We start from the raw sequence: 12760 nt of genomic DNA on the forward strand, positions 1-12760 counted from the left end.
TACTGTTGTATGTAAATGTTTCTGACGCTACTATCGACAGATTACTCATTCGACAGCGCTGTCTCCAGACAATCTTGACAGTGTATACGTGAGACGTGTCCGTGCCCGCGCGCATCCGCTCGTGCGCGGCGCGGCGTGGCGGTCATAGATAAGTCTAGTTAAGCCTGTCCCACACTGACGCCACATCGACAGATGCTCTATTGATCTCCATTAAAGGGGAGTCAGGAAGGCTGAGCAGAGGAGAAAAGATGTAATTGCGTACTGAGTGGCTGACAATAGCAGACATACTGACGTTACAGCTCGACGTTAACCACAGCCACTGATCCAGGGTCAGATAACAGTAATCATTAGAAGGTAGAAAGGATATTCCTTGGCAGAGTCTCGCTCCTCAAAATAAACATTTGACTGTGCTGAAGAGACAACAGATATTTTCAGCTGTGTGCCATTATTCAAATCATGTTTCCTCGTCCCTCCAGGACGGCCAATCACGGACAGTTCGTCAGTTCCAATTCACCGATTGGCCAGAGCAAGGCGTGCCCAAGTCTGGCGAGGGCTTCATTGATTTCATCGGCCAAGTGCACAAAACCAAGGAGCAGTTTGGTCAGGACGGACCAATCAGCGTTCACTGCAGGTAAGCAGCTCGACTGTGGCATGTTCATGTCAGTGGGTAAGTAAGTAAGTAAGTAAGCCGCGCTGGAGAAGCTACAGTGAAGTGTTTTGCTTTGTGTCTGCAGTGCTGGTGTGGGCAGGACAGGTGTTTTCATCACTCTGAGTATTGTCCTGGAGAGGATGCGTTACGAAGGAGCGGTGGACATCTTCCAGACTGTCAAAATGCTGCGGACACAGAGACCAGCCATGGTGCAAACTGAGGTAAACACAGACACAGACACAGGGATGATGTGTTACTGCTTCACAAACGGTGTGAATATCAATCTGGCTTTATATCCAATGTAATACGATTTCCTCATAAAGTACACCTATATAAAAACAATTTGTATGAGGAGGTTTGTTTTTACAGTTGTTTTATGTATGAAATACTAAGTATATGAAAATACAGTTATGTACTTGTTTTTATGATGCTTTGCTGGATATTGCTATGACAGTAAAACTGAAATGGTCCCTCACTTGTTGAGTCGTTAAAGCATTATTTGTAAAACATTTTTTACAGTCATTCATAAAGTCTTATTTTTAGGTGTTGAAGAATGCAATGTTGCGTTCGTGGAATTTTATCAGCCCACAAATTAAACTACTGTGAGAAGCTGTCTCACTTTATTCTCACTTCTTTGTTTTTAAAAGTTGTAAACAAAAGTTGACATTTGTATATTTTTACGTGTTGTGAGTTGCCAGCTACAACATAGCGCTTCTTTTCTGTGTCTCACTCAGGATGAGTACCAGTTCTGCTACCAGGCTGCTCTGGAATACCTGGGTAGCTTTGACCACTATGCAACATAAGTGAAGCTGTCCCTCCATCGTTTTTTGCTTCAGCGTTTCCACAAACAAAGCAACAAGTGAAACAAAAAGAAAGAGAGAGAGAGAGACAGCCTGGAATAAACGTGAGCACTGAAACTTTTCTGGGAGACCAACTCAAAGACGACGTGAACACCGACAAGGACAAAAAGCAACAACAAAAAGAGCAACAAGAAATCTATGTCTATGTCACACTCACCAGGACCTCACCAGAGAGACTGGTGGGTGTGGAGACTATTCATGTATAATCCATATACTTACCTCAGTGTTCCAGTGTGAAGGACGTATAATACATGTGTGTTGTGGTCAGCTATCGCCAATATGAACCAGTGAAATAACAAACGGCTTCTCAACAGGAATTACAATACTATATGTGTATAAAATACAACAACAACAAAAAAAGAAGATAAACATAACTAAAACAAAACAGGAAACACAAAGAGCCTGGATATTTGCTGCACCCTAAATGGGCTTTTTATCCTCAACTTTGTATTCATTGGTTTGTTGTACTAAAGGGTACAGAGTGCAATGGTAAACATTTCTATGTGTCTGTGAGTCAAAGGTGGCTACTTCTACCACACTAAAGTCAGAGTATAGTTTCAAAAGCAGATTACCAGGTGATGCCTCAGCACAAGCCTGCAGTTCTGGACTCACCACACTGAGGACTGCTGGGAAAAGCATGCAGATGCTCATCTACCCACTGCACAGTGCCAAGAAAAACCATGCGGCGTGAACATGAACTGTGGCCTACAAGGAGAGGTGGCTCCATCTTTCATGCAGAGCACAATGTGATACCACAGGAGAGACCGCTCGTAAAAGAAAAAAAAAAAAAAAGGCGCCGGCCAAGGATCAGTTCACGCTCCCCAGTCGCGTCCTCCGTCTTGTCCTCAACTCGGGCTGAGATTTGTAGTCCGGTGCATTCTTCATTCAACAAAGCTTGCTTGATATTTGCTGTAGTCCTTCATGTTCATCCTGCAGCTCAGATCCTCTTGATGTCAGTCCCATTGTGACAGTTTGGCAGTGGCTTGTTGAAAGTGATGCTAATGAAAGAGCTGAGCTTCAATCCCTTTGTTTCGCAAAATAGAAAGCAACTCTGTCGCCTTTCTGCAGATTGTTTGTGTGTGCGTGTTTTCATTCAACGTCCCTGCCTTTCACTGACTTCTTGTGTTCACAGGTTGTGTGTTGAACTTTTTTTTTTTCCCTCGTCGTTCAGTATCTTGAGAATGAAACCTGTGTCCCAATCATCTTTAGTCTTCTAAAGCTACTTTTAATTGCAATCGTTTTGCAGTTAACTCCCTCTGATATTTCACTGTTCAAGACACATTTTGCACAAGCGGTGAATGACTCACTTTCAACAGTCCTCTTCTCTTCTCCCACCTCCATAAAAGCTCTGTTAAAGCTCTGTCCGTCCCTCAGCCACAGTGTACAGAATATCCCAACATAACCAATTGATGTTTCCTCTCTGTCTCCTCCAGTACAACGGCAAAGTCCTTGATATTGATATACAGTATATCGTCTCTTGATTTGACATTGTGTAATCATGACATGGAAACTGAAGAGCACAGCAATGTTCCAGTGAATCAGACATCTTCGGGCGAGGTCACAATTTTGTACATACCGTCTATCATTGGAGTCCTATACAGTACAATTACATACGTCTGAGCACAAGATATACAGTGGGATTGGATGTGATGTAGTTTTTATTGTTGCAACAACAAAAAAAAAAGCCTTATTGTTATTGTTCACATTGTCATATTTATTTCATATTATTTTTTTTATTTTTTTTAATATATACATTTTATTCTATTTTGTTACTTTTTACGTTTATTTATTTATTTGGGATATCTAGCAACTATAACCAATAAGATGATGTTTACCTGTTTCTTTGGCAAGCCAATGTAAATGTACAATATTGTCCCCGTTTGTTTTTTTATTTTTAATGGTTGGGTTTGGTGCTTTTTTTTTATTTGCTTATTATCATAAAGTATGCCCTCTGTGTAGGGTGCTATTTGATACTGATTACTGATGTCCGACTAGTTAGCTTGAGATGTACATTAGAGGTGCACATAGTTTAAGTTTACAGTGATGCCCTCCCCTCCCCTCCCCTCACCTGACCTTCGTACAGTAGCAGCAGCAGTGGTGTGGTCATAGCAGCAGAGGTTTGGTCCTGCCCTCCGTGTTTGGTTTAAGGGCATCAAAAACAGATAGGATTTATAGAGCAGACTTGTTGGTGGAAAACCTACAGCTGTTGGTATTTAGTTTGCCGGTGAGCACATGGTAGCAAGTGTATTTTTTTGAAAGAGAACGGGTAAGAAACGCCCAGCTACACGCACACACACACACACACCTCTCAAAGTTCTTGTTTAAATCTGAAAATATTCTAATATAAACTCTATGTGTGGTCCAGAAGTCTTGACAGTGTGTGACATCATATATGAAACATGTTATTCCTTGGATTTCTGATTATTGTGTCAAGAGAAATATAAAAGGCGCACACAAAACATAATATGAAGTGTGTTTGAGGGCCAGCTGTGATGATGCCATCCCCCTCACCTATGTACCTGTTCTTTCCTTTCAAACCATGGATGTAGATATTGTATCTTGACTTTGTATTAAAAGCAGGATGATTGGATATACAGCACAAAGAACTGCTTTGGTGGTGTTGGTGTTTTTATTGTTTATTGTTATTCACTCTTTGTCCACTAGGTGGGACCAAAGCAACCCTCTGGTAAAATGCACTGAAGTCACTTCACCCAGGACTAAATGCTCTGCACACACAATTACAAGTAGATTATGCAATGTTTAACTCTTCAATTTACCACAAGCCGTTGTATCCACACAATTATGTGACCCTCCACTTAGGTGTAACTTAAATAATCGTCCAATCCAACTTTATTTATAAAGCACTTGAAAAACAAACAACCGCTGAAACAAAGGGCTGTACATCAGAGATAAATAAAACAATACAATATTAAAAAAAAAAAAAATACTGTAGAAAGTATAAAAACAACACAATAAAACTATAAGCAAAGATAAAAACCAACGTCTCATTCTGGGTCAAAGGGGGTTTAAAGATGCATTTTATTTTATTTTACATTATTCTGTAGTTTCAATATTTCAGACACTTTCCTAGTATGAATTCAGACAAATTGAGCTTTCAGAAAATTACAATCCAATTTAATTCAAATCGTCAGGTTGTGATTGTGATAATTCATATATCTCCTATGGCAAAAACCCAGCAGTATAACTTAAGCAGCATAACTTAGGGCAATAGTTTGACATTTATGGTCAATATTGTTAACATACTTTGTCTATATGTAAGTTTATGTAGTTAAGCCTCCCTGCCAGAGGGAGCTGCTGCTCCTGTTGTGTTGTGTCTCCCGTTTGATTTTCGCAGGTGCAGATGCTGATTGGCCAGGAGCTTATCAAGCTAACTTTAAAAGGATGTCTCCTGCAATGTCTTCCTCTTTGTCCTGAGTGACCCCCCCAGCTACACTACGATGACCTACATTGTGGCGTGTAAGTTTTGATTGTTGTCAAGTGTGAATTTTCGTTAAGAAGTTGTGAACAAACGTCCCTGGAAAGAAGGGGTGAGTAGCCATTTTGTGTGGGAACTTTTTGCTCCTGTTTTAGGGAGGAACGTAAGGTCTTTTACGATTTATTTGTGCATAGCTAAGTTACTTTTCTATTGACAGATATTGTGTTTGTTTATTTTGGCCTTGCTCACCCTGAAGTTAAACTACCATGTGTTAAAAATACATTTGTGTTGGACCGCAACGTCCAACCATTCAAACTCTTTGTATAGCACTTTTTATACACATAAAATGCAACACACGACAGTAGTAAGTCACCACCACCTTGTAGTTTTAGTGGATATATTCGCTTAAATGACCAGACTTTGGCTTAAAATGATGTGACTGAAAGTTGTTATTGTATTTTAACAAGTTTTAACTCGACATGTGTAAAAAGACCTTTACACAGCTGCTAATTGCTAATGAAATGGTAGACACAGGTGTTTCCAGTCACACTAATTAGGGTTCCACTCCTGGTTTAACAGAGCCAGGGATCGTGCTGTTGTTCAGGTCACATTAAATACTTGATACTTTAACCTGTAGAAGAAGTTTTTCTTATGTCTTTTTATTTTTTAATTTTATATTTTACAATTTCTTACATGTTTGCTGTATTTTCTGGCTGTGATTTAAAAACACTGTATGGTCGTCACAGCATTGCTAAAACAAACAAATATAGTGGTGGTAGTTTAGACTTTTGCACAGTACTATTACATATATGTTCTGTGCCTGCTCACTGCCCTCAAACAAAACTGTATATGGACTAGGACATGGGGTCTGCAACCTCTAGTGTCAGAAGAGCCATTTTTGACCCAGCTCTCCACCCAAATATAATTAATCTGGAGCCATGAAACCTATGAAGATGGCGTCATATGTACAGTTTTATATATAAATATAATCACTTAAGTTTGTTGCATTTGTGAAGTTTAAGAACTACATAAAAGGAAACGGTTGATATGTTATAGCTGTTGATGGAGGAAAAGACATCTGTGTCCTTTATTTAGGGGAAAAACTGATAAAATAAATGTGACCCACTTTGAAATGTATAGCTCATGCTTGAGAACCTCCTGGCTTACGTATGTGGATCCAAATATGCACTTCATGTACACAAGACTTTGTATACGTGTTGGAAATGGCTTTCCATAATTCAAAACACAAGTTTGTCAGGTTTGGGGAGGTTTTTTAAATATCTCATTTGAAGAAGACATAGGATGTGACGCATAATAAAAATACTTTTATCACCTTGATCTCTAAATAAGAGGTGTTCACTTTGAAACACAAAGAGCTTCCTAATCCAGGAAGTGACACACAGCATGTTGTAACATAAATCTAATTATCTTGTAGATTTCCGTTTCCTTGTAATAGTAACATAACAAATTCACTTAAGTAACAGACTTTACCACAGTGGGCCCATAGGGAGGGATGTTACAGTGTGTTTTCCATGACAGGGTACATGCCCATGCATGAGGAGATGCAATCAGATGCAATTCTGACTCATTGGAAACCTAACATTAGATTCATCTGATCTTGGCATAGTTCAGCACAGGTTTACCTCCCCAGAGTCACATACTCAAGTCTGTGTAAAGTTCACATCAACAGTCTCTGACTGATCTGTGTGTTGATATGAAGGGCACTGGGAGTACTAGAAAGTACGGTGTGTTCCTGACTGAACAGTGACTGGTTAATCCGTTCTACTATGTCCAAGAATATCTCAGGAATTCAACAACAGTGTGTACATGTATGTGTGATGTTTTCCAGTAATAAATGGGCGGTAAAAAGATAATTGGGTTACTGTATTGTTCTGTCCATCACATGTTAATTCATGTATGGTCATTTGAATATCTCCACGATCTAGGCTATTATATTTCCTTCTTACGTTGTGTTGAGACATGTCTCTTTTGTTTCCCAGTAGTAAGACGGCTATTCATTTTGAAATCAACCCCATTCACCTGCATAGGGCACATTAAGTTGTTATGCAGGTGTAGCTTTCCACTCGGCCTTAAATGGTGAAACACAAACACACGGGTCAATGCGACCTTGCTCCAAACAAACACCTCCTGAGCACAGTAGTGTTCATCTGAATGTTAAAAAATCTGTGTTTCTGTGGTGGTGATACAAGATATATGGATTATGTTGCATTAAACCTGTTTAGGAGAACTAAAAGGATTAGGAGGAGAATTTGTGTGCTTTGAAAAAAGTGTCATATTCCAAGATGAAAGTGTGTATTTCATCTGAAACAAAATGTAAATACAGTCTGTTTACATCTGCACAAACTCAGACTAAACTAAGACTACAATTACTGTGAAAAGCACCATCATTTAAACTGATTACTCACTGGTTGGTGAGTACTTTTATTTTGATACAAAGACAAACGGATGAAATTATGGAAAAAAAGGAAATGTGAGCACAGGGAATGAGTCTCCATCACCTGAGTGCTGTTTATATAAATGAAAATTAGCCTCAGTCTCAAAAGCCTCGGTCGTGCAAGGCTTCTGTTCTATATGTGCATGCAGTCATTTGCAAGCAACAAGTGTACTCCATAGATCATCATGTGGCGTGTAGTAACTGCAGAAACATACATGTTGGTGATTGTTTTCTACTGCTGTAGTAGAAGTGGTAAACAGAATAGTTTCTCATTCTTTTTAGCTGTGTAATGAAATTAAATATTACAAAACACTATACATTTGTAGTAAATGAATGAATCGGTCAGTGAAATCTTCAAAGGACCATTGACTAAAACACTGACGGCATTTGGATAAGTGTCTGGGAAAGGGACTAAGGATGGAAATTAGCCATTTGGCTATAATCTTGCATATTGACATGTTTATGTTCATTAATATGTATTGTCCCTGCTTTAAATAAACTCAAACTCAATGTAGGTTATGACCATGTGATGAAATGATTGGATTATTAGGGAAGATTATTTCTTAACATTGCAAGTGATGTTTAATGCAGTTTCCATCTGTGCTTTTTAACAGTTGGGAAAACTGATGAATCACTTGTATGTTTTTCTCAAAGCGGTTGTGCCGAGTCACCCGTGCAGCTGGCCGTCAGTCATTCGCTGATGTCTATCTGTGCAGGCTGAGCAGGTTGCATGGCAGGAGACATTATGTGACTGTCATTTTTCTGAATACCTGTATGTGTACTTATTTTGATCTTTTCTGACATAAACACTGATCTTGTCAGGACCAGTAGTCCTCATGGAGACCAAAACCTGGTCCCGATGAGGCAGAACTTGTTGAGAGATGAGACTTTGGTTAAGCTGTGCGAATGAGCCATGTCAATGCAGAGTTCTTAAAATGAGAGCTACACAAACCTGTATATGTGTTGTAAGTTCAGGGTTTGTGCACTCATTGTGTCTGTTGCCATGACGAGTCAAACCTTTGTGTGAGGTGTCTGTCTTGCACCTGCTTGGGTGCAAGCTCCACCTCTCATTGCTGATTGGCTGACTCAACAATGAGAAGCCAAACATTTAAAGTAGGTTGCACCTGCCTGTGTCTCACCTGTCACTTACTGTCACACACAAGCTGTTTTAGTGGGTTTGGAGAAAATCATCAGGATCAAGTTTGGACGCCGTGCTGAATGCACAAAAGTGTGTGAATGAGTTGTTTTTGTCCATTTCTCATCATGAGTCTCAAAGGCAGGAGATTTTCCCTGGACAGCTCAATGTGAGTATGAATATTTTTTGTGTTGTTGAAATTAGACATGAGTTTTTGGCTGCTGGCTTTCAAAAGCGAAATTCATTCTTTATATATACCTGCTGTCACCCAGTCCAGGTAAGGAGGATCAGGTTTTACTTTCACTTTAACTGACACTGAGTATTATAGAGTAGTGTGGCTGGATTCACAAACAAGCTATTTTCCTATTTACTCATCAGACAACAGCACTGTTTATGTGCTGCTGATGCTACACATGGGAAGGTCTTTGTCCTGATGCATTATGTAAGAGATGCTTTGTGTATCAATGATGTATATTAATATGTGTGGAAAATCAGCACTCACTATAGAAACAAAGGTAATGAAGTGGTTTTCCTTAGTATGCAGTTTGTGAATCCACAATTAGAATCCAACACTGTTGATCCCATCAGAAAGATCACATTGACTTAATTTTCACATGATTTCTTTGCTCTGTTTTGTCCATGGCTTTCTCACCCTGGGTGTATCATAAAAAGCTGACATTTATCTCCTGTTCTACAGCAGCCTGGATGGAGTTGGAGTCTTTGGTCTACGAAGAGGCAGCAATAGCAAGAAAACGAGACCAAGCAAGAGCCTGGACGAGGCCCGGCTGAAGATCCATGAGTTTAATCAAAGCTTCACCTCCAACATGACTGTCAGGTAGAGAACAACTCCACACACACACAAAGCTGGATGACAAGGAGAAATTTCAGACTTTCACTGAAACGGAACATCCTTATCACGTTATCTGATGTTTTTGTGCAACCAGGGATCAGACCATCGAAGAGGAAAACCTTGTACAATCACAAGACCTCAACAGTCATGTAAGTGAGATTCACCTCTTCATGCTCCTCCCTGCATGCGCACACACAAAAATCATAGATGTAATTTACCACCTGAGGCTACAGGTCTCACAGCTTCAGAGCGTTGCAGCTCCTGAAGCTCGTGGGTCATCACAGATTTGGTCTCATAATATTTTTTATTCATTAATTCTTCAATGTTTTCACACACAGAGCTTCCAGAAACAGAATAAAAGCTTCCACAAGCTGTTCCAGGAAATTTCTGAAGGGGAGAACCTGACAGATGGTAAGTTGAGCAGAGGTCTATAGTCTGAATCGTATCTGTTGATATTGATTGTGGAAGTGGTGTCACATTTTATCCTGCTTACGTCTTCTTCTGCCTCGCAACATATTGTCCAATCACATAAAATCTGCTGAACTTAAGGCATTTATGTGTCTGTTATTTGTGCCCTCACAATGTTCATTACTTCGTGGTCATCAGCTCTGATGGCCTTGTTTTCGCAGCCCAGCCACCAGAGTCCTAATTTGCCTTTCTATGTTTATGCAAATGTCAGATACATGCAAGGACACAATTTCTTATTCAAAACTGTATTTACATGTCTACAGATGAGCAAACCAACATGTGTAGTGTTCTAACCACTTGTGGCAAACGAGGAAGTGAGGATGATTAATTATTTCCTGACTATGGATGTGGTTAGGTTTCGGTTTACTGGTGAACTCGTGGTTCACTTTAATTACATAAAAACATCTGTTTAGGGTTTTGGGGGGGAAATCATGGCAACACTTTACATTAAGTACACACTTTTAGTTTTAGTTAAGCATTAATAAATCTTGAATTCATCATTTATAATGCATGAATACTTATTAGTATGTAGTTGTGTCCATATAGCTGCTGTACTCAAGCAGCCAATCAGCATCCACCTCCAACAAACAAGCTCTTTGCTCTCTGAGCTCTGTGTGTTCAGCAGTCGCTCAGTACATGTCAACACTTCAGCACATGAGTAAAACATTTAGAATGCTTATAAACTACATACTAATGAGTATTCATGCGTTATAAATGATGAATTCAATATTTATAAATGCTTAACTAATGCTAATAGTGTGTACTTATTATAAAGTGTTACCAAAAGCATGTGTTTTGCCACTTGGTGAACATCTCAGCTCTTTTCTTCCTGTGACAATTTTGCCTCAAATACAAGTGAATTGTCATTTTCGAAATGTTCATGACGCCTATGTAGCTATTTGCCAAAATCTAATGATCAAATATGTTTTTCTACAGCAAAATAGAAATAGGTTTTCCTGTGTCCGTTGGTTTCTTTCTTGTTTTTGAATGTGCCATAGAGATGTGTTTATAATCATGTTAAAGTGTTGTCTTCTCTCTGTTGTAGTGTTCACCTGTGCCTTGCAGAAGGAGGTGCTGTATCACGGGAAACTCTACATTTCTGAGAACCATGTGTGCTTCCATTCCTCTGTTCTGCTCAAAGACACCAAGGTAGAACAACAGGACACATTAAAGTGAAGTGGTGAAATGAATTATCTAGACCATAACAGCAGTAGCACTACTTGGGGTTTTTTCTTAGACTCAGAACAATACTAATAATTTCAGACCAATTTATCTCAATGGTTTTTAGAATTTGGTTTGGCAGTGCAGTCATTTGAGCTTAAACTATAACTATTGGAACATCCTTCCATCATTTTAATGCTCTGTTTTAAAACAGTTTTACTTGTTTTTTCTCTGTAAAGCACTTTGGATTGCCTCAGTGCATTAAATGTGTTCTACAAATAAAATGGCTTTGCTTTCCTTCATTTACAGCCTCTTGTGCCAGAGGCTTTTAAGGAGCAGTTAACATCAACTTTAGTTATCATGGAACTCCAGCATCTAGACTTTATATGGATGATTTACATCATAATGGGGAATTACTGTAATTATCTTTATAGAGTACGAGATAACAAGCTTCACACTAACTGTGGTTCTCTCTTTCAACACTTTGCAGGTGATGATTCCCACGTCCTGTGTCACAGGGGTGAAGAAACATAGCTCGGCGTTGTCAATGTTGTCCATCCAAACTGCTGATGGAGACAAAGTAAAATATTATGTTTTTTTCATTATATTTTTCTATTACTCATTATTTTTCATGCAGAGCATGTTGAGCTACATGTTGATGCACAAAAACATTATTGGCTAACAGTTAAAAATGTTGGATGAGTTTTCTATAATGATGAAAATCCTCACCTTCAGATCTCCATCCATTCATTATCTACCGCTTTATCCTCCACATGTGGGTCGCAGGGGGTGCTGTGCCTAGCTCAGCTGACGTAGGGCAAAAGGCGCCACCCTGGACAGGTCGTCAGTCCATCACAGGGACACATAGACGCACAACCATTCACTCACACCTACGGTCAATTTAGAGGGACCAATTCACGTAACCTCCATATCTGCATGTTTTTGGACTGTGGGAGGAAGCCGCAGAACCCAGAGAAAACCCACGCGCACACAGGGAGAACAACCTTCAGAACTCAAAACAGCCGAAATAGTTTGAAATGGAGTGATCACACATCTACTGCTTTTATACTGCTGTGTCATTACTGTTTGTAGTAGTTTATTTATCATTTATTTATTTATTAATGAAGTTTGTAAGACAGGCCACACAGTTGTGGTTATCACTCTTGCTGGTTTGTGACCCAGTCGGAACAAGGGCCTTCCTGCATGGAGTTTGCATGTTCTCTCCGTGTGCATGTTGTTTTTTTCTCCATTTCCTCCCACAGTCCACAAACATGCAGATTTGTGGATTAAGCAAATTGGACACTCTGGATTGACCGTAGCTGTGAGTGCGAGAGTGGATGGTTGATTGTCTCTTTATGTGGCCCTGTGATGGACTGGTGACCTGTCCAGTGTGTACCCCACCTTTAACCCTATGTCAGCTGGGATTGGTACCAGCAATCCTCATGTGAAGGATAAAGCGATAGAAGATGAGTGAGTTTGTAAGAATTCAGCTTGGGGTAAATCCATGTGTTGGTGATATTTCTACCTACCAATCAGTAAAAGGAAAGATGACAAGTGGACTGTGGGGAAATTCAGTTTCAAAATTGGGACTGCAGTGTTGCGCTGACAGCTTGTCAAGCAATGGCGTCAAATTAAAATCCTGAAGTCTAACTGTACACATCGTTTGCTTCTGTCCGGGTCTAACAATTTCTGCTGCCACTGTTTCCCCCTCAGTTCTCGTTTGTCTCTTTGAGGAACCGTGAAATG

General features: G+C 39.7%; 1 protein-coding gene across 1 annotated transcript in view; it reads left to right on the forward strand.

The window, feature by feature from the left end:
* ptprsb (protein tyrosine phosphatase receptor type Sb) overlaps window positions 1-1452 on the forward strand; it is a gene marked incomplete at both ends in the record, with an annotated part of 55049 nt that extends 53597 nt beyond the window's left edge. Inside the window, 3 exons of the mRNA XM_083890579.1 lie at window positions 477-631; window positions 735-870; window positions 1384-1452. Of these exons, the coding sequence (XP_083746705.1) occupies window positions 477-631; window positions 735-870; window positions 1384-1452 (360 nt within the window). The remainder of the gene's footprint in view (window positions 1-476; window positions 632-734; window positions 871-1383) is intronic.
* Between the last annotated feature and the right edge of the window lie 11308 nt (window positions 1453-12760).

Source organism: Microchirus variegatus (assembly GCF_963457635.1).
Source record: "Microchirus variegatus genome assembly, chromosome: 5".
Taxonomy (NCBI): Eukaryota; Metazoa; Chordata; class Actinopteri; order Pleuronectiformes; family Soleidae; genus Microchirus; species Microchirus variegatus.